The following is a 26207-nucleotide window of genomic DNA, read 5'->3' as shown; positions in this document are numbered from 1 at the left end:
TTAGCTGTCTCAGCTGGTTCGACTGGAAGGCATGCTGCTTTCGCTCCTGACCTAGAAGGGGCTGTGTTAAGTGCTCTTGAGAGGTTACAGCAAAGGATGCAGGAGCATTTCAGTGCATCCTTCCCACCAAGCCAGAATCATGCTTCCAAAAGCCTCTTCTATCCCCATCCAAATTCTGGTGTTCTATCGCATCTTTTCCCCTGAATGATGCACCCACATGTGCTGGTCAAACACGACAGCAAAGCAGCCGTGATGTGGTCAAATGCAGATGGCATCAGTCAGTGTGACATCTTACCAGTGAGCATGGCCACCTCCGTCCCCAGCACAGCATCCCTCCAGTGGCTGTTGCTGGTGTCTTTCTTATGTTCCTTTTTTAGACCGTGAGCCCTTTGGGGACAGGGAGCCGTTTTATTTATTTATTTATATCTCTGTAAACCGCTTTGGGAACTTTGGTTGAAAAGTGGGGTATAAATATTTGTTGTATTCGTATGAGTAAAACACAGTATAACTCAAGATGCCATTTGTGCGGGGTTTTACTCATGCACACCTGGGCACTGGTAAGGAAAGGCTGCATCATGGTTGCTTTGTTGTCAACTTTGACAAGCACATGTGGGCACATGGAACCATGCACACAACCACCTCTAGGCAGCTTTTGAGGAGTGTTTTATTTCTGTGTGCAGCTATGTGTCGATGAGGAAGAGGAAGGGGGCAAAGATGGCAGCAAACAGAAGGAAACAGAAACTCTGACAAACTACCCTTGCTACTAGTCTGAGGGCTATATAGACCATCTCCAGCCTCAGAGGCACGATGTCCCTGAATCCCAGTTGCAGGGGAGCAACAGCAGAAGGGAGGGCATGGTCACCTCACCTCTTGCCTGTGGGTTTCTCGGGATGGGCCTCCTTGGGCCTGATTCAGCAGGGCTGTTCTGATGTTCTTATACTCCCCGAGGTTATTTTAGAAATTCTCCTGGTTAAAATGAAATAAAAGAGAAGCAGAAAGAAACACAAAGCAAACTTCCCCAAGTGTAACGGAATATGGAAAAAACGGGCTCGTTCTGTTGCTGCTTCTGATCCAGGCTGGGCAAGATAGCCTATTAAGGGCCAATTTCAGTACTTTTACCAATGGAAAATTTTATTTATTTATTTATTTATTTTTGCATTTATATACCACCTTTCGTTAAAAAGATAACCCCATGGGTTTATCTTTTGGATAAGATGGATAAGATGCCTCCGAATACCAGTTGCAAGTTGAGAGTAACAGCAAGAGAGAGGGCGTGCCCCTTTCAACTCTTGCCTGTAGGCTCACAGGGGCATCTGGTGGGCCACTGTGGGCAACAGGATGCTGGACTAGATGGGCCTCCTTGGGCCTGATCCAGCAGGGCTGCTCTTATGTTCTTATATCTGCTGTAATGACTAACGGACATCTTGGACAATGGCATGTGTTGAGAAATAATATAAGGACATGAGAACAGCCCCGCTGGATCAGGCCCAAGGAGGCCCATCTAGTCCAGCATCCTGTTTATTTATTTATTTGATTTATATGCCGCCTTTCCAGAATGGCTCAGGGCGGTTTACAATTAAAACAAACCACCAAAACAATAAAAAGCTAAAACAAATTTAAAACAATATAACAACGATCAACAATTTAAAAACATTTTAAAACAGCAATTAAACAATTCCAGTAATTAAAAGCCCCAAAATCGGGTTAGAATTTAAAAACCCTGGAAAGCCAGGCCAAACAAATACGTTTTAAGGTCGAACAAATACTGTTTCCCACAGTGGCCCACCAGGTGCCTCTGAGGAGCCCACAGGCACGAAGTGAGGGAATAATAATAATAATAACTAGTTGAACACGCACAGATCATCTGTGCGCTAGGAGTTTGGGTGTGCTTGGAAACCATTCCCCCTCCCCCGTGCCTCCTGCCGCAGTCTCTCTTGCCCTCTCCACTTCCCCACCAGCTGCCGGTGCCGCTTTCCCGTGTATGAAAACGCAGGTCTTCTTTACCATTTTAAGCGGCCATATTAGGTGGCCATTTTAGGGCGGCCATTTTAGGCCGGGCCCTGCCGCTCGCACCGCAGCTGCTCCTCAACGTGTTGTGGCTGGCCGAAAAGGGCCCCCGGTGCCGCCCCTCCTCCCGGGCGGCAAACAGGGGAGCCCCCGCTACCCGTTTCTCTGCCATCCCGGACTTCCACGGCCGCCGCCGGTGCAGCTCCCGGTGCAGCTCCCTCCCGGGGCTTCGCCTCACCGCCTGTTCCTCTTCTGTCCCGGCCTTCAACAGGTTCCAGGGCTTCGCCTCACCACCTGTTCCCCTCTCGACCCGGCCTCCAACAGGTGCAGGGGCAAAGCCAACGGCGGAACTCTCACTCTCCGGCCTGCCTCCCTCGCCGCCATTCCTTCCCAAGGCAATGGTTGGAACTCTCTCAGGACCTCGCGAGACTTCCACCAGGCATCCAGACGCATCCCCACATCCCCACGCACTTCTCTACTCAGTTGGCCGTAAGAGAATTAAATATATAGATAATGAATTGGCGGGGGGGGACCCAAAAAACAACTTTATTTGTTAGCCTCCCCATAAAATATTGTTCTCTGGGTGGCTCACAACAGAGGATTAAAACATACAATAAAAACACACACATTAAATCATAAGACCCCCCCCAAAAGGTAAAACGAAAATACAAAATACAGTACAAAGCTGCTTAAAAACTCATTTTAAATTAGTTAAAAATCAGAACAAATCTGAAAACTCAAATTAAAAAAAAACCCAAACAGAATTTGAAAGGCCCTGGTGAACAAAAAGGTCTCCACCTGGCATCTCAAAGAGCAAAGTGATGAAGCCAGGCAAACCTCACTGGGGAGGCTATTCCATAAACGGGGTGCAACCGCCCTGTGGCTTGCCCTCTCTCCAGCTGTTACTCCTCCCTGCAAGGGATTTGGAGGCATCTTGCCTCTGAGGCTGGAGCTGACCTATAGCATCAAGAAGTAGCCATTGATGGAGCTGTCCTCGGTGGACGTCTCTAAGCCTCTTTTCAAGCCATCCAAGTTGGTGGCTATCATTACATCCCGTGGCAGAGACTGCCATAGATTAATTATGTGCTATGTGGGAAAGTACTTCCTTTTGTGGGTCCTAAATTTCCTGGCTATCCGTTTCATGGCATGATTCCAGTGTTGTGGGAGAGGGACAAAAATTTCTCTCTGTCCACCCTCTCCACTCCATGCATAATTTTATACACTTTGATCATGTCTCCCCTTAGTTGCCTCCTTTCCAAGATAAGAGCCCCAGATGCTGTAGCCTAGCCTCATAAAGAAAGTGCTCCAGGCCCCTGATCATTTTGGTTGCCCTCTTCTGCACCTTCTCCAGTTCTACAATGTCCTTCTTAAGATACAGTGACCAAAGCTGTACGCAGTACTCCAGGTGTGGTCGCACCATAGGTTTGTATTATAAAGGGCATTATAATATTAGCATTTTTATTTTCAGTCCCCTTTCTAATAATCCCTTGCTGATTTGGACTGGTAGCCCCACCCCCTTCTTTTAACCGCACCCATTTATGATCCCCCAATTCTGTAGCCCCACCCCCTTTTTTAAAAAAAAGCAGAAAAAAATAGGAGGTGAGCCATAATGGTGTAGTGGTAAGATTGGGTAGGGATCCAAATCCTCCCTCAGCCATGAAGATGACAGGGTGACTCTGGGTCAATCACATTTTCTCTCAGCCTACCTCAGAGGGTTTTTGGCAGGACAAAATGGAGGGGAAAGAACCATATATACTAGTTCTGTGGAGGAAAGATGCAATACAAGCATTTTTTAAAAAGATATCTCTGAGCATATGCAGAGCGCCCTTCCTTTCCAAGAAGCATCTGCAGGTGTTCCTGAACATGATCAGGAGGCAATATTTGAGGGTCTCTGTCTGGCCACATCGACGTTCAATCCTTGTCTCCAAACTCTGCCAGAACAAAAAAATGGAAATGAACCACACTAATGCAGTATAGTAAGACATGCAAAATCAGGAATTATTGTTGGAGATGGAGTTCCAGTGCATCGACCTTTTGCACCGACTATCCAAATGACCACTAGGGGCATTGGGAGTAGAGATCGTGAGTAAGGGTCTCCCTCACTGTCCTTCCTCTGTCTCTGTTCTATAACCCCTGATAGGACTCTTCAGGTATTTCCTAAGCTGAGTCAGAATCCCTTCCTTTCCTCTTAGAGAGCAGATGGAAACCTCTCCCCCCACTGCTCCCTACCTATTCATTATGTAGCCTACAGATAGGGTTAGGTCTTTTCTATCCAACGTGTACTTCACCAATAAATTCTTTGTATTTCGATTCTCCAAGCATCTCCATGTGTCTTCTCTATATAGCGACAACCACTAAACTCTACTCTGTAACTGGAGTGGCTAGCTTCTGTAGTGCTCTGCTAATTAACTGGGGGTAAAAATTACAACCCCCAACCCTTATGTCACATCACTTGACAAAATTAGGGATCTTGGGCTTTCCAGAGGCAGAGCTGCTCTTAAATTAATCATTTGTGGCTCTCAAATAGGCATGCCTGAACCCCAAAGTGGGTTTTGGGGTTGTTGTTTTTTTAAAAACTATTTGCTCTGAAAAGCCCTTTTTTGCTATGCTCAGATTCCCCTGTCTTTTTTTTTTTTTTTGGCCTGGCAGAACCCTGCAGTTTGCTTGTCAATTCCACTATGGGCAAAACTCTTACTCCTGCCCCATTCCTCCCCCCCCCTCCACCACCAGGGCTCCTAGGGTCCCAAACTGTCACACCAGATAGCAAGAATCACCCGCTGCAGATTTTCGCTGCACAGCGGTGCCGCAAACAGGGAGGAGTGAAGCTCTCCACTGGTTGACTTGTGGTGCCACAGGTTAAAGTACAGGAGCCTTGCTGGAGAAAGACGGTAGCAATCCTGCTGGGAGGCTCCACTTTCTCTGCCGGCGCCACCACCTTCAAAATCACCCTTTTTTTTTTTTTTAACAGCTTCATGAAGCCTCTCCTTCCCGTCTCTTTAAGCTCACACTTTCTGATCTGTTGCATTCTTCGTCACGAGGAAATAAGGTCGAAACTTCAAAGACACCCTGTCAACGTCGCCGACGGAGCAATTCAGTCAGTATCTTCAGTGCAAACAGGCCTCAATCCTCCCACTCACCTGCCACCCGCTTATGACATTTTGCTTCGAAACAGAGGACCACTTTATTTTTTTTAAGAAGGAAGGACACACTTAAGGAAAGGAATAAAGACAGACCGCGGCTGCTCTCCGATTCAGGTAAGGCCTAGTTTCTTTTCAGTTCTTTCGGCCTGCTGCCTACCTAGTCAGACGCTTGGTCTGTCAAGCTCAGTATTGCAAACACTGACTGGCAGTGGTTCTCTGTGGTTTCAGACAAGGTCTTTCGTAGCCCTACCAGAAGATGTTCCCAGGGATCTCAGTTTCAACACGTGGCAAGTGAAGTTTCAACATGATGGGACCCTGCCAACATGCTGATCTGAGGGTGGGCACACCTCGGGGGATTTTTGCTATTTTCAGAAATAAGACAGACAAAAAAGGAATTTTAAAGGATATTTTAGAACTGGAAAAGGTGCAGAAGAGGGCAGCCAAAATCATAAGGGGCCTAGAGCACATTCCTTGTGAGCCAAGGTGACAACATCTGGGGCTTTTTAGTTTGGAAAAGAGGCAATGGAGGGGAAACATGATACAGGTGTATAAAATTATTCATGGTGTGGAGAGAGTGAGTGAGAGGGATTTTTCTCCCTCTCCCATCACGCTAGAACCAAGGGTCATCCCATGACATTGATTACCAGCAAATGTAGGACCAGCAAACGGAAGCACTTTTTCACAGTACGCATAACCCACTTGTGGAATGCTCTGCCACAAGATGTGACAGCCAACAACCTGGATGGCTTGAAGAGGGGTTTGGATCACTTCATGGAGGAGAGTTCTCTCAACGGCTAATTCCCGCAATGGGTGGGAATGATGGGAGTTGCAGTCCACTTCACCTGGGGGCCCAGGTTGGAGAATCCTGGGGATTGGGGTTTAGCCTCTCAATCCGAGGACGCTGAACCAAGCGGCAGCTTCTGCCCCAGTTTATAAACATGAGGAGGAGAGCTTGATGGAGAGGAGAGCTGGTCCTGTGGTAGCAAGCATGGCTTGTCCCCTTAGCTAAGCAGGGTCTGCCCTGGTTGCATATGAATGGGAGACTAGAAGTGTGAGCACTGGAAGATCTTCCCCTTTAGGGGATGGAACTGCTCTGGGAAGAGCAGAAGGTCTCAAGTTCCCTCCTTGGCAGCATCTCCAAGATAGGGCTGAGAGAGATTGCTGCCTGCAACCTTGGAGAAGCCACTGCCAGTCTGTGAAGACAATTTTGAGCTAGATAGACCAAGGGTCTGACTCAGTATATGGCAGCTTCCTATGTTCCTATAGGCCACCTCCAGCCTCAAAGGCAGGATGCCTCTCAATACCAGTTGCAGGGGAGCAACAGCAGGAGAGAGGGCCTGCCCTCAACTTCTGCATGTGGCTTCTCAGAGGCATCTGGTGGGCCACTGTGTGAAACAGGATGCTGGACTTGATGGGCCTTCTTGGGCCTGATCCAGCAGGGCTGTTCTTAAAAAATATGAGAGGGTTGGCAAGCAGATTTTTCCTAGACCTTACTAAACCCATCCATCAGAAGTGAGCCAGAGTCCCCAGAAATTGGCATCCGTCTCCAGCTGTCCCAGTAAACCCAGGTCACTGGGACAATTTCCAGATTCAAGCCCTTAGCCAACCACTGTCCCGACGCTTCCCTTTGTTAAAACGTATTAAAATTGCTCAAGTGGCTAAGGTTTATGCTTGAATCACGCATGAAGAGACCTGCATTGGACCCCTCAGAGCCAGGCATTGGCAATTATAGGCCTGTCTCCAATCTTCCATGGTTGGACAAGGTGATTGTGAGGCTGGTGGCTTCTCAACTCCAGACAGTCTTGGAAGAAGCAGATTATCTGGACCCATTTCAAACTGGCTTTTGGGTGGGCTATTGGGTAGAGACTGCCTTGGGTGGCCTGATGGATGATCTCCAATTAGGAATTGACAGAGGAAGCGTGACTCTGTTGTCGTTTTGGATCTCACGGTGGTGTTCAATGCTATCGACTATGGTTTCCCTATGGACCACCTAGGGAAGTTGGGAGTGAGAGGCACTGCTTTGCAGTAGTTCCGATCCCACCTCAGGTAGATTCCAGATGGTGTCGCTTGGAGATGATTCAAAATGAGCACTACTGTTCAGGGTCCCGCGGGGGTCCGTTCTATATCCAATGCTTCTTAACATCCACAGGAAACCTCTTGGAGAGATCGTCAGAGGATTTGGTGCAGGAGGTTATCAATATGCTGATGACACCCAAATCAATTCCTCCATGTCAACTACATCATGAGGAGAGGGCGTAACCTCCCTAAATGCCTGCCTGGAGTCGGTAACGGGCTGGATGAGGGATAACAAACTGAAGTTGAATCCAAACAAGACAGAAGTACTCACTGTGGGAGGTTGGAACTTAGGAAGTGGTTTGGATCTGCCTGTTCTGGATGGGGTTTCACTCCCCCTGAAATATCAAGTACATAGCTTGGGAGTACTTCTAGACCCTAACCTCTCCCTGATATCTCAGGTTGAGGCAGTGGCAAGGAGTGCTTTTGATCAGCTTTGGCTGATGCACCAGCTACATCCATTTCTTGAGATAATAAACCACCTTAAAACAGTGGTGTATATGCTGATAACATCCAGGCTTGACTACTGCAATACACCATATGTTGGGCTGCCTTTGGACTTAGTCCGGAAACTGCTGGTCTCCGGGGCCATCCATAGAGACCACATTACTCCTATTTTAAAAGAACTACACTGGCAGTTAATGAGTTGCTGGCCAAAATACTAAGTGTGGGTTATTACCTATCAAGCCCAGAATATTTAAAAGAGCACCTTTTTCTTCAAGGACCCCGCTGCCTATTAAGATTATCAGGTGAGGTCCGGTTGTGGTTGGTACCGGCTGGGTTGGTGGTGGTCTAAAACCTGGCCTTCTCTACGGCTGCCCCAGAACTCCGGAACGCGCTCCCAAACGGAATCAGAACCTCCCCATGTTATTAAGTGACTCTTGAAAATGTGCTGATTTTATCGGGTGTCTAGTTCATATGGTTTTAAAGTTTTATCGGTGGTTCTTTTAATTGGTTTTATATGGATATAGGTTTTAATGTTTGTTGGGTTTTAACTGTAAACTGCCCAGAGATTTTATATGGGGTGGTATAGAAATACGCTACGTTAAATCAATCAATCAATCAATCAAAAGGGGTGAGCACATCTTGGCTCTAGTGCATATGCAGAAACACGAAGACATCCAGCAGTGCACAGCCAACCACTTTGGACGTGCTGCTGCTGAGGTATATTCTAAACCAGGAGCTCCCAAGTCTGGGCCTACAGGTGTCATTGCACTACAACACCCATCATCCCCTTCGGCTGGGGTTGATGGGAGTTGTAGTCCAAGAACATCTGCAGACCCAAGGGTGGGAAACAGTAAAGGGACACCAATGACAGTGAGTCTTCAGTGGCACATCATAGTTAGGAAGGGGTGTGCAGAGTGATTCTTCAGATGAAAATGCTACCATGGGAGAATCGCAGAGAATGAGTGAATTTTGCTGGGTGCACCTTCTCCCTGCAGTCCTGCAGAGGGTGGCTTTTCCCATCAAGCCCTTACCTGTGTCTCGCTGCAGGGGGGATGTCAGGTTCCCAGGTCTGTCCACCTCCCCTTACTTCCTCCAGAGTAACACTGAAATCCTCCTTGTTCTAAGAGGCAGGAGCGGAGGTCGGGCGAAGGATTTCAGAGCAGTTGGGGGGGCGAGGCGGTGTGTCATGTCTTCTTTGTGTTTGCACCCTTCCCAGTGCTCAGGAATTTCAGGAAGCCAGTGTCCTGGAGTTTGGGCCTGACCCAGCCACCATGGGGATTCCTCCTTTAAGCCAATCAGATTTGCCATGCTAGAGCAGACTAAAGTTCTATGCTGCCCAGTCTTCTGTCCCTGACAGTGGACAGCCACCATTGGTGGCAATTTCACAGTCAAGGCACAACGACAGACACCAGCCCCTACGTGGCCTCAGCCACTGGGATATTTATTTATTTATTTATTTGAAACATTTACTATACCACCCACTCCAAAGACTCCGGGTGGTGTACAATGACATGTAAATAAGGTAACATTAAAATTACAATTAAAAATCACAATTAAAAATAAAAACTAAAATAGATAATGGAGAGGAAATAAAGTAAACTACAGGGAAAATGCCTGGCGGAAAAGAAAAGTCTTCAGTAAGGATTTAAAGGCTGGTAGAGAGGGGGCTAGACGAATCTGAAGGGGAAGAGAATTCCAAAGAAGTGGGGCAGCAACCGAAAAAGCCCTTTCGTGGATATTCTGCCTTGGAACATGGAGGATTTGTCTTAAGCCGCCCTGACTCCGAGCTGATAGGCCTCTCGTCTTCTGTAAATCTATCCTGTTTTTTTTTTTTTAAGGTGACACCACACCCAATCCCAACATCTGTGAATTATTCTGAGCAGTAACGTTTTCCGAAAGAGAACGGATCATTCCTTCTCTTCACCCTCCTAACACGGCCTAGTCAACCCATAAAAACCTCTGTCTGTTCCTTAAAGCTGGCTCCGTCCTTCCATGTTTGAATGAGTTCCATCCCAGATTGCCACATATTGGAGCTATTCACACAACTGGGCGGGTAGGGGGAGCGGGCAGGCGGGGGGTGGAGGAGAAGGCTGCACAGCCCTTCCCTTCCCCCCAAACAAGCGAACGGTCCCTGCCTGGGAGCACTGACCACGCTCCCACACTGACCACGCTACCACAGGACCTGATCTCCAGCCTCTCCCACACCATGTGCCCCAGCCTCCAGGTATCCCACAATGCACTGTACACTGAGTGCAATGCATTGGGAGATTCCCCCGAGGGGACGGGCGCTCTAGGCCCCCATCTCTGTGTCAGCACAGGATACACGTTCCCGGAGCCAGCTTGCTCCATTCACCCTGGTGAAAAGTTGGGCATGGAAGGCGGGTTGTGCTCCATGGCAGTGCCACGACCCACCTCTCACAAGCAGCAGGCTTGGCCTGCTCGTGAGAACAGCCTCATGATTAGCCACCCCCCATGATTAAGCATCTAAGGTTATAGATTAATAAACTAGTCTAATCCAGGGGTTCCCAACCTGTGGTGCGCCAAATGTTGCTGAACTACAATGCCCATCATCCCCAGGCACAATAGAGTGTGGGGTGGGGATGATGGGAGTTGTAGTTCAACACCATGTGGAGCTCCACAGGTTGGGAACCCCTGGTCTAGCCTATTATTAGCACCATTTTATCATGCCCCCAGGGCATGTCACAATAATATTTAATTTAATTTATTTATTTTACATATTTTATACCACCCAAAATTTACATCTCTGGGCAGTTTCCAACAAGATAAAAATAACATTAAAACATTAGTTAAAAGCAAAAACAAGAAATTTAAAAAACACAACAATTTAAAAATTTTAAAACAATATTCTAAAACAACATTAAAAGCAATCAAAACAGTATCAGTTAAAAGCCTGGGTGAATAGGTGTGTCTTTAAGGACTTTTTAAAAGTTGCCAGAGATGGGGAGGCTCTTATTTCACCAGGGAGCGTATTCCAAAGCCTCGGGGCAGCAGCAGAGAAGGCTCGTCCCTGAGTAGCCACCAGACGAGCCGGCGGCAGTTGCAGACGGACCTCTCCTGATGATCTCAATGGGCGGTGGGGTTCATGACGAAGAAGTTGTGCTCTTAAATACACAATAATAGCTCAAAGCCTCAGCTTTTGCCTGGAACCAGCTCAGCTGGTGATGTGCATCAACACAGCCTCAGAGCTGCTCTCAAAGCAACATCCGGCCGTCCAGAAACCTCTCGAGCAATTGTTTCCAGCTAACTCAGAGTTTCGTTTCCCCCTCTTCTTCCTTCGGCCCGCTTTCCAAATGCGGCTCCACAATGCACTCCTGTTGGCAACAAGAGCCTCCCCATCTCTGGCAACGTTTAAGAATTCTCCAAAGACACTTCTCTCTCTCTCTCTCTCTCTCTCTCTCTCTCTCTCTCTCTCTCTCTCTCTCTCACCCAAGCTTTTAAACTAGATTTTGTGGTTCCAGATCGTTTCAAGATTGTTGTCGCTGTTTTAATTTGTGTTGTGTTGTTGCAAACTGCCCAGAGATGGATGTTTGGGGGCAATAGATAAATATCTATCTGTCTATCTATCTATCTATCTATCTATCTATCCATCTATCTATCTATCTATCTATCCGATTTCTATACCGCCCTTCCAGAAATGACTCAGGACAGTTTACAGAGAGAAATAATAAATAAGTAAGATGGCTCCCTGTCCCCGAAGGGCTCACAATCAAAAAAGAAACACAAGATAGACACCAGAAGCAGTCACTGGAAGCCCTGGGCTGGGGCTGGATAGGGCCAGTTACTCTCCCTCTGCTAAATAAAGAGACCCGCCGCTTTTAAAAAGGTCCCTCTTTGCCCAGTTAGCAGGGATACGATTGCAATGTGACTTTATTAATCTATAACCTTAGCTGCTTAATCATGGGGGGTGGCTAATCATGAGGCTGTTCTCACGAGCAGGCCAAGCCTGATGCTTGTGAGAGGTGAATCGTGGCACTGCCGTGGCGCACAACCCGCCTTCCAAGCCAAACTTTTCACCAGGGTGAATGGAGCAAGCCGGCTCCGGGAACGTGTGTCCTGTGCTGACACAGAGATGGGGCCTAGAGCGCCCGTCCCTTCAGGGGAATCTCCCAATGCAGGGTTTCTTAACCTTGGGCTCCCAGATGTTGATGGACTACAACTCCCATCATCCCCAGCTATGTCCATTGTGGCTGGGGATGATGGGAGTTGTAGTCCATCAACATCTGGGGACCCGAGGTTAAGAATCCCTGCCCCAATGCACTGCAATCAATCAAATATGATAGATAGATAAGATGAGTCTCCCTCCCTGGCTGAGCCGGCGAATTCGGCACCTTGAGCAAACGCTTCCTCTCTATCAGCGAAGCCTCCACGCCAGCCCATTGGCCTCAGATTCCCCGCACCCCCCGCCCACCACACTGCTGAGAAATTTCCAACCACAGAAGTAAGCCGTGGGGCTTGTGACGGCGTACTTCTTAAAAAGAAAGTGCCACCGGCTGTTTTTGTGAGTTTCCTGCGTCGGCTGGCCAACTGCATGATGTGTCAGAGGCAGAGTTTCGGTCTCGTCCGACATATGCAGTGCTTGTGCTCCGCAATGGAACGGATTCCAGAATGCTGAGTCGTCACTTGCTGAGATAGGTTTTTAATCTCCCCGAACTTTGCCCAAAGCTACCTATGATGAAGGACTGGCTTGGCCACGGACAACAAACAGAACTTCCACATTCAGAAGCAGTTTACCTCCGAAAAAGCTGGGAGCCAGCAAGGGAGGGCTGTTACTTTATATTTAGCAAGCAGAGGAGCTCTTACCCCTAGACTTTGGGGCTGAATTCCGGGGCCTTCACACCCGCTGGGGTCCCCCAAATCCTCTTTAGTCTGTCCTGGGTAGTGTGGTTTGTGCGCTGAAGAACCTATTTGTTTTTTTTTTTAAAAAGATGCTTAGCTTGCGGGGGTGAGTGGGCTCCAAAGGCCTTTAGGTCCAGACTCCAAAATTACCTAGGTGCACTTCTGTTAGCAAGGGGAGAGCAACTGGCCCTATCCACCCCCAGCACAGCATCCCTCTGGTGGCTGCCGCTGGTGTCTACCTTATGTTATGTTTTCAAGATTGCGACTTTGGGGACAGGGGAACCATCTTGTTTATTTGTGGCTTATTTTTCCATGGAAACCGCTTTGAAAACTTGGGTTAAAAAGTGGTAGATAAATATGTGTTGTAGTAGTAGTAGTAGTAGTAGTAGTAGTAGTAGTAATACTGTTGTGAGTTTCCTGGAGGCATCTGGCTGTCCTCCATTGGGTCCAGGATGCTGGGGTAGATGGACCCTCCTTGGGCTCATCCAGCAAGGCAGGGCTTATCAAGTTAGCACCCAGAAGAGATTGATTGATTGATTGATTGATTCAGGGCCGTCAAGTCAGTGTCAACTCTTAGCGACACATAGATAGGTTCTCTCCAGGATGATCTGTCCTCCACTTGGCCTTTAAGGTCTCTCAATGGTGCCTTCATTGTCGTAATAGAGTTCATCCAGCTTGCTGCTGGCCGTCCTCTTCTTCTCTTTCCTTCAACTTTCCCCAGCATTGTGGACTTCTTAAGGGAGCTGAGTTTTTGCACAAAGTGTCTGAAGTATGATACTTTGAGCCTGGTCAATTTGTGCCTCGAGTGAAAGTTCTGGATTGATTTGTTCTGTGATCCATTGGTTTGTTTTCCTGGCTGTCCATGGTCTCCTCAAAACTCTTCTCCAGCACCAAAGATCAAAAGCGTCAATATGCTTCCAGAAGAGAGGGGAACATCCAATCAGCACTGAGCACATCAATTTGACCGCCCCCCCACCCTGCAAGTTTTTTTAAAGCCGGGAGAACCTCTCCCCCATCCACCCTGAGTTGAGAATGTGTCAGATGCTCATTTGTCAGCCAGGCTCGACCTAAGACATACAAAGAGCTCAAGTCAGCTTGTTCTGAGAATTGGCTGCCGCCACCGCCGACTCTGCTTCCTGCCCCAGCTGCGAGGAGCCCTACTGCCATATTCCAAGGACTTGCCTCCTGGGATTGGCAGCTGAATTGCAAACACGTGGGCCACGAAGCCAGACCAGTCTGGTGGATCTAGGGCTGAGGGCAGCACATGCCCCAGTCTGTAGGGAAAGCCAGCCTGCTCCGGTTCACAGCTTCAGCCATCCTGGGTCAGGCAGAGCTCTGGAGGCCAAAAAATCTACTCCGGACTTCTGGCTCACCTCCAGGGAGGGCCGGCTTCATAAGAACTAGAACGTCAACCTCTAATCAACTAAACTAGGATGTTAAAAGCCTTTTTCATCCATTGAAAAAGACACCCTCAGTACACCAGGCGACACATTTTCAAACTAAAGCGAATCATTTTTTACCCAAGGGATTGGGTCTGAGAAGAGGCATTCCCATTTTACTGCCACACAGGAGGAATGCCACTGCTTTAGAAGAAGCACTCCTCCTTCTCCCTCAAATAGCAAGGCATATGACTGTCACAGAAGAAGCACTCCCATGTTATGTTTATATGTGAAGGAATGCCACCACTTAGAAGAGCGACAGAGAACGATAGAGGCACGAACAAACCGCTATCACCGTGATATAAAATATGTAAACAATATTTTAGCACTATGAGTGCTAAATTTTGTTTGCATACAGAAAGTGTTCATTTAATTAATTTAGACTCAATAAATTTGAAAAATAGAAATGTGCAAATAACTACAATATATAACACAGTGTATATAACCGACACATTAAATATGTGCAGACATATAATACTCTCCGTCTAAATTGCTGATTGTTTTTCTCTGTTGAGACTCATTTCTCAATTCCTCAAAGATGAAAAGTACATGAAGGTAACTTGGTACTGGCAACGGTGTGAATCCTTATAGAGGACTGTAGCCGAAGGAAAACATCTGGAGAAGTGATGGATTATCTTCCCGTGTCAGGAGATGATGAAACCATCATTGGGAATATTTTAATTGTCTGATCTCACTGGAAGCACAGGCGGGGAGAGTGATGAGAACTGGACTTTGGTTGTGACAAAACCTCCAGATAGCAGTAATGTTTCGTCAAAGCTTCTTCAGCAGAGGCGTATCTAGGGAAAATAGCGCCTAGGGCAAACACTGAAATTGCGCCCCCTGTCCAAACATCTGACACCCATCTTTGAGATAACTTTACCATAATATCAGCTGAAAAATACAACTCAGGCTCCTTAATCTTTTAATATTTCAAAAACTATTTAGCAGTGGACGTAGCCAGACCAAAAATGCTGGAAAACTACAAATTTCAGTATGCGGGGGCTCATGAAATATCCATATACTATGTGGAGGTGTACTTGGAAAACTAAACAGAAGTGCCTGTCTAATTCTCTACTATGCGTTGTAGCATCACTATTACATAAGTTTTAAAATTAAATGGAGAATTTGACTTTTCCCTGATACTCTGAAAATAATTAAAGGATATGCAGAGTAAACTGTGTCACTGCTTGGAATATATTCTAGAATTTCAGAAAGACAGTTAAAATGAGAGAAAGAGAGCAAGATTCAAAACTCTGGGATTCTGATGTACTTAAATGCTATCTAATCCAGGTTTTCACAGCTGCCTAACAAGATTACATAATTGCTTCAATTAACCCACAACGGACTGTAATATTGATGTCTCCACTTAGAAGAGACCTGCCACCTCCTCTCCAAATAGAACAGAATGCAACTATCCTAATAGAGGCATTCTTATTATATGTTCACACAGGAGGGAATGCCCCCACCTTAAAAGAGGCATGCCCCCTCCTCCCCAAATAGAAATGAATGCCACTAGAGGCATTCCTAATAATTTTTAACCTAAGGGCTTGTAAAACACTGAGAAAAGGTGTTCTCATTTTACTGTCACACAGGAGGGAATGCCCCCTACCTTGAAAGAGGCTTTCCTCCCATTCTCCCAAAAGAAAGGAATATCACTATCTTAGAAAGGGCATTTCCATTTTGCACTCATACTAGAATGCCACCACCTCACTGTTGTAATTGACTATTTATTTACTACTTTCCAATAAAAAGTGGTTCTCAGCATAGTTTACATACCATCTTTATTTCTCTGTGTAAACCGCTTTGGGAACTTCTGTTGAATTGAAAAGTGGTATATAAATTTCTGTCGTCGTATTGCTGTTGTACCTAGCAAAAGGTATGAGAAAACGGTTCTCTGCCCCAAAGAGCCTGCAGTCTAAACATAAACACAAGCAACAACACCACTAGCAAGAGCCACTGGGAGGCATGCTGGGGATAGGCCAATTGCTCATGGTAAAGCCCCCGTTCTGGCAGGAATCTCTCTCAGCCCTATCTGGAGATGCTGCCAGGGAGAGAACTTGGAACCTTCTGCATGCAAGCAGGCAGATGCTCTTCCCAGAGTGGCTCCATCCCCTAAGGGGAATATCTTACAGTGCTCATTTGAGCACTGTAAGATATTCCCCTCAGGGGATAGGACTACTCTGGGAGGAGTACCTGCCTGCTTGTCTGCAGAAGGCTCCAAGTTTCCTCCCTGGCTGCATCTCCAAGATAGGGCTGGGAGAGACTCCTGCCTGCAACCTTGGAGAAGTCGCTGCCAGTCTGTGTAGACAGTAGTGAGCTAGATGGACCAAGGGTCAGACTCAGTATATGGCAGCTTCCTATGTTCCAGAACGGGGGCTCTGCCATGAGCTATTGGCCTATTCCTAGCATCCTTCCCAGAGGCTCTTGCTAGTGGTGTTGTTGCTAGTGTTCATTTTTAGACTGCAGGCTCTTTGGGACAGGGAACCATTTTCTGAGAACCCCTACTTGAAAAGGGGGTCACGTTGCCCATTTTGCAGGCATGTTTAATGGTGCATTGTGTGAAGAATGCATGCGGAGTGTGTGGAACTCCCCACCACAAGATCTGAAGTCCAACGGAAACCGTTCCCTTGGGGCATGCCATGTCGCTCCTTTCGCCCTGGGCGGCGTGTGACCCCTGTGCTTTTCTCTCCCAGGAGTCCCGAGGCAGCCTGCGAGCCCCACTTGGGTGGGCCCGATCCCTCCCGCGCGATGCCCAACCCAGCCGCTCACCTGCCCTTCTACTTTGGGAGCATCTCCCGCTCGGACGCCGAGGAGCACCTCAAGCTGGCGGGGATGTCCGACGGGCTCTTCCTCCTCCGCCAGTGCCTCCGGAACCTGGGGGGATACGTCCTCTCCATGGTGCACAAGATCCAGTTCTACCACTACCCCATCGAGCGCCAGATGAACGGCACCTACGCCATCGCAGGCGGGAAGGCACACTGTGGGCCCGAGGAGCTTTGCGAGTACTACTCCAAAGATGCCGACGGCCTGTGCTGCACCCTCCGGAAGCCCTGTAACCGGCCCAGCGGGATGGAGCCCCAGCCGGGAATCTTTGACAGCATCCGGGACAACATGGTGCGAGCATATATCCGGCAGACGTGGAACCTGGAGGTAGGCGGACTGATCTGGGAGGGAGCTGCTGCCGACTGAGTCAGGCCCTCGTTCCATCTGGCTCAGTCTCGTCTTCCCAGACTGGCAGCAGTTCTCCAGGTTTTTCAGAACGGGGGTTTTTCCCAGCCCGTACCCGGAGGTGCCAGGGGGCTGAACCTGGGACCTTTTGAGTGGAAAGCGACACTGAGCTTTAAGAATAATAAACTTTATTTATCAGCTGCCCCATTATTATTATTATTATTATTATTATTACATTTATATCCTGCTCTTCCTCCCAGGAGCCCAGAGCGGTGTACTACATACTTGAGTTTCTCTTTCACAACAACCCTGTGAAGTAGGCTAGGCTGAGAGAGAAGTGACTGGCCCAGAGTCACCCAGCAAGTCTCATGGCTGACTGGGGATTTGAACTCGGGTCTCCCCGGTCCTAGTCCAGCACTCTAACCACTACACCACCCTGGCTCATTACAAACTGTTCTCTGGGTGTCTCACAACAGAGGGTTAATACATACAATAAAAACACATAACACCTAAAACCAAAATGGGGAAAAAAGAGGAGGTGAAAATAAAGTACCAAATACAATACAAAGCAGCATTAAAAACTCTTAATATACATAAATAAATAAATACATAATAAACTTTAGCCTGCTGCTTTGAACATCGGAAGCTAAACAGAGAGCCCTTTCGCACGATCACGTGAAAGGCGGGTGGGTAGGTGGGCGGGGCAGGAAGCAGAAGCTCGCCTTCCCGACAGACGGTCCAGCTCTCGGGTCTGGGAGGATCAGGGCGTGCGATCTGGCACGCCAAGACGATCCGCGGCTCCCCCCGCATCGTGGCCGCCGAGAAGCATCGTCCTGGCCCCCAGAACTCCCACAATGCACCTCACGAGTGCATGGTGCATTGTGGAGATACCCCCAGCAGCGGGTGAGGACCCGTCAGTGCGCTGAAGGCAGCCGGTGCTGTACATAATCCGGAAAACGGGGCTAAGGGAGAATTCGCTGCCGTAACCTCGTTTAAAAGGCTGGCTGCGCAGGCAGGTTTGCCACTGATGCGCCATCAGGATCGGGCACGATCCCGGCGATTCTCGCGCGCAGCCAAGACTAGGCTTGGCTTTCTTCGCTGCACGTGAAAACCGCCTCAGAATATTCAAGGTAGCTAAGGGCAAAAAAAACGACCACTCAAACACAACTTGGAAAAACACAATTTTGCTTATTTCTATGCTGCTTTTTGCAAAGAATAAGTATCAGGTTGCAGCATGGTATTGGGGTGGGTGGGGGGAATCCCAATTGACTGCAAGACCACCAATGCAGCAGGTAACAAGTACAAGTAAAATGTCTTTCCGTAGCAAGAAATTGTCAGAGAAACTGACAAACGAGGTCCATAAAAAACATGCCTGCCCACGTGTGCTTATTTCTCCATTCACCGGAATGGGAAAATAGGGACATAAGAGCAGCCCTGCTGAACGAGGCCCAAGGATTAGAAGCTCATCTAGTCCAGCATCCTGTTTCACACAGTGGCCCACCATGTTGGCAGGTATGACGAAGCTGTTTCCTCCTCAGTCAGACCCTTGGGCCCTGTGTCTCAGTATCGTCTGCTCTGGCTGGCAGCAGCTTCTCAAAGAAGAAGAACTAAAGAGATCTTTCCTAGCCCTGTCTGGAAATGCTGAGGCTTAAACCTGAGGCCTTTCTGCACAGAAGGTGAGGGCTCTAACATTGAGCCATGAGCTTTCCTCCTAGATGAAAATATGCAGCTGCCTTCTATGGAGGCAGACCCTTGGTCCATCTAGATCATGATTGCCTACTCTGACTGGCAGCATCACTCTGGGGTCTCAGGCAGAGACCCCAGCCCCAATGTACGAGTTCCCAGCCCCGATGTACGAGTTGCTTTTAACAGGAGATTATCTGGAATTCCACCTTACCTGGATTTGTTTTTGAAGAGGAAACAATGCATTAGCAATCCTCCATTTTCCTGGGGATTTCTGGAGAGCAACGGTAGGCAGAAACACACCCAGCCTATCACAAGAGCATGCGCAAAACCAGTTCCTCCTCTTGCTTCCTTGCAGGGAGAAGCCCTCGAGCTGGCAATCATCAGCCAAGCCCCACAAGTGGAGAAGCTCCTGGCCACCACCGCCCATGAGACGATGCGTTGGTACCACGGCATCATCTCCCGGGAACAAGCCGAAAGCAGGCTCTATTCGGGAACGCAGCCTGATGGGAAATTCCTGTAAGTGTTTCGTGCATGCTCATTAGGGATGACACAGACTTTTCCGGATCTATTCAGAGGTAGCCTGCCCTTCCATAAGGAGACAGTAAGCTTCAAAACTGTCTTTGCGGCATCAGATCCAAGGTCCATCTGCTCCGACATCCTGTTTCCTCACAGTGGCCAAGCAGATTATTATTTAAAACTGTAGCAAATTGTGGGTCGTGGAAAATTTCTTCCTTTCCTGACTCAGGCCAGGTTAAGGGATAATCTCTCTGACTGATCTATACCAGTTCTGCAGCACGAGGAAGACTTTAGTGCTGAGTCATCCCGTTCCTGTGCTCTGAGAAGCAGACTGGCTAGGTTTAAAAATCTTTAACTTTCAAAAACCCAGAAAGAAAAAAAAGAAAAAATTCTGGTAGGTTAAATCTCACTGCCACCAAGCCACCTCTATAGAAAATCTTTCCCAATGGGCTTTGGGGTGACTAGCAATCCCCATTTCACTTTGCTTCCCCTTGCCAGGAGGCAAGAATAAAACCGTTCTCTCCCATGCGTCTGCCTGCACATGGAAATAATTCTTAATTGTTAATTTGGCTAAGCTATCTTTCAGATGTGTTATGCACTAGATAAATTCCCTTTATCTCCCCCCACCCCTCCACCACTGGGTTATAACCAACTCGCTGAGGCTTGTAAAAAGAACAGTGAGGGAAAAAAACTTTTATTCAATTACTACAAACTGGTTCTGTCTGAGGCTTTTAGCTTTTTAGATACACTTAAAAATACTTAGCTGTTTACAAGAATACTTCAAAAGCACCCCAAATGATGCTGGGGTGGCATACTTTAAAATCTTAGTTGCAAAGAACAGATATTTAGGAAAATGCAAAGCACACACACAAAAGCAAAATAAATTCCTGACACACAGTCTGACCAAACAAACTGTTCCCTATGCTGGGTTCCTGAAGCCAGCTAAGTCCTGGCTTCCCCTTTCCTTGACTCACCAAACTCCTGATGAGAATCAAGCCTCCTGCAGATCTCTCACCCTGAGAGATTATCCTGCAGCCTCTGCCACGAGGCAGCTGAACTCATGCTAGTCCACACTCTATGCCACGACTTCCATTCTTGTTCCCGAATTCCCCCCTGCAGCTCTCATGTCCCACCCACCTGCTGGACTGATTGGTCGAGCCCTGGAGGTTACCAGCCTGTCAGTCAAGACAGGGGTTCACTTCCTGTTAACTCTTTAGAAGGAGGGGAGAATGGTTACTACAGAAATATTTATATACCACTTTAAAAACAACAAACCCAAAACCAAAAGTTTCAAAAGGTTTTTAAAGAGCCAAGGTGCCCCTAAATACCAGTTGCAGGGGAGCCACAGCAGGAGAGAGGGCACGCCCTTGCCTCTTGCCTGTGGGCTTCTCAGAGGCAACTGGTGGGCCATGGTGGGAAACAGGATGCTGGACTAGATGGGCTTCCTTGGGCCTGATCCAGCAGGGCTGTTCTTACAGTGCCATGCCCCCAAGCTGGCCAGGACTCCAGAAGGCCCATAGGCTAAGAACAGATGAGCCTCAGACTTTGTTGTAGCTTGAAGGGGGTTGCTTGTATAACCAGAGCCCCCTTACTGCTTGGCTACTCATAAGAACATAAGAATATAAGAAGAGCCCTGCTGGATCAGGCCCAAGGAAGCCCATCTAGTCCAGAATCCTGTTTCGCACAGTGGCTCACCAGATGCCGCTGGAAGCCACAGGCAGGAGTTGAAAGGAGCAGGCCCCCTCTCCTGCTGTTACTCCCCTGCAAGTGGTACTCAGAGGCATCCTGCCTTGGAGGCTGGAGGTGGCCTGTAGCCCTCCGACTAGTAGCCATTGCTAGACTTCTCCTCCATGAAGTGATCCAAACCCCTCTTCAAGCCATCCAGGTTGTTGGCTGTCACCACACCTCATGGCAGAGAATCCCACAAGTGGATTATGTGTTGTGTGAAAAAGTACTTTTGTTTGCTGGTCCTAGATTTCCTGGCAACCAATTTCATGGGATGACTCCTGGTTCGAGTGTGATGGGAGAGGGAGAAGAATTTCTCTCTCTCCACTTTCTCCACGCCATGCATGATTTTATAGACCTGTATCATGTCTCCCCGCAGTCGTCTTTTTTCTAAACTAAAAAGCCCCAGGTGTTGTAGTCTTGCCTCATAAGGAAGGTGCTCCAGGCCCCTGATCATCTTGGTTGCCCTCTTCAGCACCTTTCCCAGTTCTACAATGTCCTTTTTTAGATGTGGTGGCCAGAATTGTACGCAGTACTCCAGGTGTGGCCGCACCATCATTTTGTATAAGGGCATTCTAATCTTAGCCGTTTTATTTTCCATCCCCTTCCTCCTGATCCCTAGCATGGCAATCATGCGATGATCGCCAATTGCCCGAGTCACAGGCTCTTGCCAGCAGACACCCTCCTCGGTCTTTGGCCCCCCCCCATCACTGGCCTGACCACCCATACTCCCCTGCAGTCCGAGCAGCTCTCGTGAGATCTCCGGCCGAAATGAGAGCTCGCCCAGAGATCTCACGAGAGCTCCCCAAAACCACACGGAAACTTGCGATCTCCCAGGAGTTTGGGCGCTCCTCCCTGTCTGGGCCACAATGGCCCTGTCGTGGCTACGGCATCACTGCTGCCTCCATAAAGTCGGGGTGGCCGGCCGGCCGGAAGCCACTGCCTGCTTGGCACTGCAGCCTTCTTGCCTGTCCCATCCCAGCCAGGCACGTGTGTCCCGACTCTGAGCCAGGATCTGATGGCCTCGGACTACAGGCTGCAACATACTCCTCGGCCCTCACTGCCCGGCTGTTGTGCTCGGTGGCCTGGCCTGGTCTCCACAGCAGTATTGGGGGGGGGCAAAGCCCGCATGCGGGGGGTCCGGGGGGAGGGCGCCTCTGTCCATGGGAGCGCTGACTTCCTTGGCATAGGTAAGACCCAGACATTTCACACCCGAATCCTCTGAGAAGCCCACAGGCAAGAGGTGAGGGCGTGCCTCCCCTGCAACTGGGATTCAGAGGCATCTTGGACCTCTACAAGGTGTGTCTAAATACCAGTTGCCCCTCTCAGAGTGGTTGTGCGGAGAAACAGAACCCCGTACACCGCTCTGGTCTCCTTGGAGGAAGAGCTGGATGGAAATGTGAATCAGGTCAAGAAGTAAAGAAAGTCGGCCCAGAGAGAGAGAGAGAACGGACGGAGTGCTTTTTTGTGAAGTTATTGTCATGGGTGTGTGTGTGTGTGTGTGTGTGTGTGTGTGTGGAGGTTTCCTGTGGATTGGCAGCGCCCCCTTTAGGGCATTCATTGACTCACTCTTCCCAGGCTATGTCCATTTATACTTGGTATGGAAGGTTAAGGGATACCACTTTAACTGTACTTTTGAAAAGTATTTTAATTTATGGCAGTTTGGAGGAAGCCACCCCAATCCATGATAACCTACTTTTACATTCTTGTGAGTTCAGTTGCTGTTTGTGCCTTCAAGACACCACATGTTAAAAATACTGCATGTGCCATGGGGTGTGTGTGTGTGTGTGTGTAGGGGACATAGGGACATGTAGCCTGGGCTACTCAGGGGGAGGCTGTGGGGGTTAGCGGGAGCTGCCGCTACTGCAGCCATGGCTTGTACTTGTGAGTACAGCTTAACTCTCTCCTCACCCTCTCTATACTTAGGACAGCCCCCTGCCCCTGTATTGGTAAAGGGAAATCCATTGATTCCCCTTTACCAATATAGCTCTGAACCACCTTGGTTTAAACTGGGCCCGATTCGGTTTGCACTCGTATCGGTTGAGACCGATCCGGTGCAAACCTGAACCTGTCGAGTCAAGCCGGTTCAACGTCGAGCCCAGCTCTAACCGAGCCAGCTCACACACTCCTAGTGTTTCCTAGTACTCAGAGGCAGCCTGTCTCTGAACATGGAGGTTCCATGGAAGAATGAGACCTATGCTCCATAAATTTGAATGATCCCCTTTGAAAGCCATCTAAACGAGGGGCCATGACTACAGCTTGTAGCGGAGAGGTCCGTAAGTTAACAGAACATTGTGGTGGAGGACTTGTTTTTGTCTGAGCTGCTAATCAGTTTGATTGTATGACACCCCCCCTCTATTTTCACTTCCTGTTGCTGTAGGTTCTAGGGGTGTGCAATTCGGATTTTTGGTGTTTCGATTCGGATCCGAATCAAAACACCCCTGATTTGTTTTTAGGTCCGAATCTGACCCATCTGAATCACCCCAGATTCGATTCGGATCCGAATTAATCTGAATCTGAATCCGAATCGATTCGGATAAAAAAACCAGGTCCCAGGGCCAAAAGAGTGGGGTGGGGTGGTAGTTCCTAATGGGTGGAGGCTACCACCCAATTTCAGATGGATTGGGCAGAGGGCTGATTTTTCATGAATTTTTGAAGTTTTAGTGTCTTTCGGACAGATTTGGGGCATAACTTGGGACTGGGGCAAGAGAGTGGGGTGAGGTGGTAGTGCCTAATGGGTGGAGGCTACCACCCCAGTTTCAGAGGGATTGGGCAAAGGGCTGATTTTTGGTGAATTGTTGATGTTTATGCATCTTTAAGGTTTTCCCCCATTAGGTATAATGGAGAGTGTATCGCTTCACGTGTGGGGGGGGAGGGGTGGCCTAGAGTGGTGTGGGGTTGGTGGTAGTGCAAGGTAGGGGCAAGGAAGCTAACAGAATTTTTTCAAAGGATTTAGGCCGAGGGCTGATTTTTGGTGAATTGTTGAAGTTTACGCGTCTTTAAGGTTTTTCCTCATAAGGTATAATGGAGGTTTCAGCAGCCCCATAAGTGCACTTGGGGGGTTCTGGGGTGGCCCAGAGCAAGTGGTGGTGTAGTGCACATAGGGTGCCAACCACCCCCATGGGTTTCTAACCCATGGCATACAGGGTTCTGTTGTTTCTGAGGTGTTCAGAGTGTGGATTCTATGATAGCAAATGAGATTTTCAATGAGACAGCATGAATCCACTCTCATTTGCTATCATAGATAATTCGGAGCCAAAATGGGGGTGATTTGTTTCGGCTCCGAAACATTTCGGGGGGCGAGGAGGGTGATTTGTTTCGGGGCCGAATCACCCGAAATCGGCTGTTTGGGGTACAGATCATTCTGTACCTGAAACGTTTCGCACATCCCTAGTAGGTTCTAGGCACTTATCTGCATGGGTTACAGCCACTTGAAATGCAACCACAATGGACTTTTCTGTTAATCTGCTCAAGCTTTTGGTTGCTGGTTTCATGTTAGGCTGTTTCTGGATTCTCTGTGATGCTAATCCTGCTTTGTCCCGCCTAGGATGAGAGAGAGGAAGGAGAAAGGAACTTATGCCCTCTCCCTCGTCTATGGGAAGACAGTTTATCACTATCGGATCACGCATGACAAGGCAGGAAAATACTCGATTGAAGAAGGAACCAAATTTGATACACTGTGGCAGGTGGGTTAAGATTGTGTCAACGGGCAGGCAACGGTCCCATCGTTCGTAGGATGCAGGATTTCTAAGTGGAACCTCCATGTCTAGGGGAAGTCTATCTCGATGTGCTGTGAGGTGTGCAACAGGGGTGGCCTCAGGTGGTCTGGGAGTGGGTTTGGCACTCTGAGTTGTTTTTGGAGAAATAAATGATCAAAACAAAACAAAACCAAAAAAAACCACTAGGAAATATCATTGTGGTATTTCAAGGGGGATGTCAGGGTATAAGCCAACAGAGAATGCTAAACAAGTTAAACCCAAGGTCTTCCTTGGTCGGTGACCCTTCTAGGCAAAATTCGCTTCCTTAGGAATAACCCTTTTCTTCTCCCCATATTTGTCTCACCAGCTGGTAGAATATCTTAAACTCAAGCCTGATGGCCTAATCTACTACCTGAAAGAGGACGCTCCAAATCCGGACATGTCAGCAGGTGAGATCACGGTTTTTGTTGTTAAATTCTATTTTATTTCATTGTTAAATTTATATACTGCCTTTCATTAAAAACAATCCCAAGGTGGTTCCCCTTTGCTACAGAAAACCGCTCCACAAAACCGGACATTTCCGCCGGAACATTTTTATTTATTTATTTAACGTATTTCTATACCTCCCCAAACCTGGGTCTCTGGGCGGAGTACAATAAAAACAATACAAATTAAGCAAACCAAAAATGATTAAAACATTCACGTCATTTAAAACCCAACATTAAAAACTAGTAAAACTAGAAATCTAATTAAAATCCTGGGTGAATAAATGTGCCTTTTTAAAAGTTGCCAGAGATGGGGAGGCTCTTATTTCAACAGGGAGCACATTCCAAAGTCCAGGAGCCGCAACGGAGAAGGCACGTCCCTAAATAGCTGCCAGATGAGCTGGTGGCAACCGTAGAACCTCTCCATTTTCCAACTTTGAGTACACATTGGACTGTCCTTCGTCTCCAAAAGCAAGCCGTAGGGCTGGAAAGCGTGCCACCCAAATGATCAGGTGGTCCTGAGGGTTAGAATTAGGGGAACCGAACCGAATTGAACCTCTCTCTGGCTATGCCTCAGATGTTTACTGCTTTGCAGGCAGAAAGCACCAGGTTCAAATCCTGAAGCTGCCAGTCACAGCAACTGCAGCAGAAGTGAGGACAGACAGATCTGAAGAGAGCTGCCTTCAAATATTTGAAGGGTTGTTGCGCAGAAGGAGGGGCAGATGGGTTCCCTGTTGCTCCAGAGGATAGGATGAGGACCCATGGGTTGAGATTGCAAGCAAGCAGATTCAGCCTAGATGTTAGGAAGAATTTCCTGACTGTACGTCCTGTTGGGACAGTGGAACGGCCTGCCTCATGTTCTCCTTGGACGGCCGTCCATCAGAGATGCTGTCACAGATTCCTGCCCTGAGCAGAGAGGTTGAGCCAGAACACCTCCAGGGTCCCTTCCAACTCTGATGTCCCGAG

The 26207-nt window shown here is 48.2% G+C and overlaps 2 protein-coding genes across 8 annotated transcripts in view; one reads left to right on the top strand and one right to left on the bottom strand.

The window, feature by feature from the left end:
- ADAMTS10 (ADAM metallopeptidase with thrombospondin type 1 motif 10) overlaps nucleotides 1–2468 on the bottom strand; it is a 69754-nt gene extending 67286 nt beyond the window's left edge. For 4 of the 5 annotated variants that reach the window (XR_008316579.1, XM_053297983.1, XM_053297982.1 and 1 more), the window contains exon 1: nucleotides 2246–2468. The gene's annotated coding sequence lies outside the window, so the exon portion shown is untranslated. Of the gene's footprint in view, nucleotides 1–2004 lie in introns of all 5 variants that reach the window. The other variant, XM_053297980.1, reaches the window with a different exon arrangement.
- Nucleotides 1596–26207, top strand: part of LOC128345674 (tyrosine-protein kinase ZAP-70) — a 41257-nt gene continuing 16645 nt past the window's right edge. The window contains exons 1-6 of one of the 3 annotated variants that reach the window (XM_053297986.1): nucleotides 1596–1979; nucleotides 4976–5261; nucleotides 16657–17113; nucleotides 19173–19333; nucleotides 24606–24744; nucleotides 25124–25205. In XM_053297986.1, the coding sequence (XP_053153961.1) occupies nucleotides 16712–17113; nucleotides 19173–19333; nucleotides 24606–24744; nucleotides 25124–25205 (784 nt within the window). In that variant the 5' untranslated portion in view covers nucleotides 1596–1979; nucleotides 4976–5261; nucleotides 16657–16711. Of the gene's footprint in view, nucleotides 1980–2001; nucleotides 2497–3309; nucleotides 3430–4975; nucleotides 5262–16656; nucleotides 17114–19172; nucleotides 19334–24605; nucleotides 24745–25123; nucleotides 25206–26207 lie in introns of those variants that run through there. The other 2 variants (XM_053297984.1, XM_053297985.1) reach the window with 2 other exon arrangements.

This window comes from Hemicordylus capensis, chromosome 2 (genome assembly GCF_027244095.1).
Source record: "Hemicordylus capensis ecotype Gifberg chromosome 2, rHemCap1.1.pri, whole genome shotgun sequence".
Classification (NCBI taxonomy): Eukaryota; Metazoa; Chordata; class Lepidosauria; order Squamata; family Cordylidae; genus Hemicordylus; species Hemicordylus capensis.
This window is presented reverse-complemented; position numbering and strand designations above follow the sequence as displayed.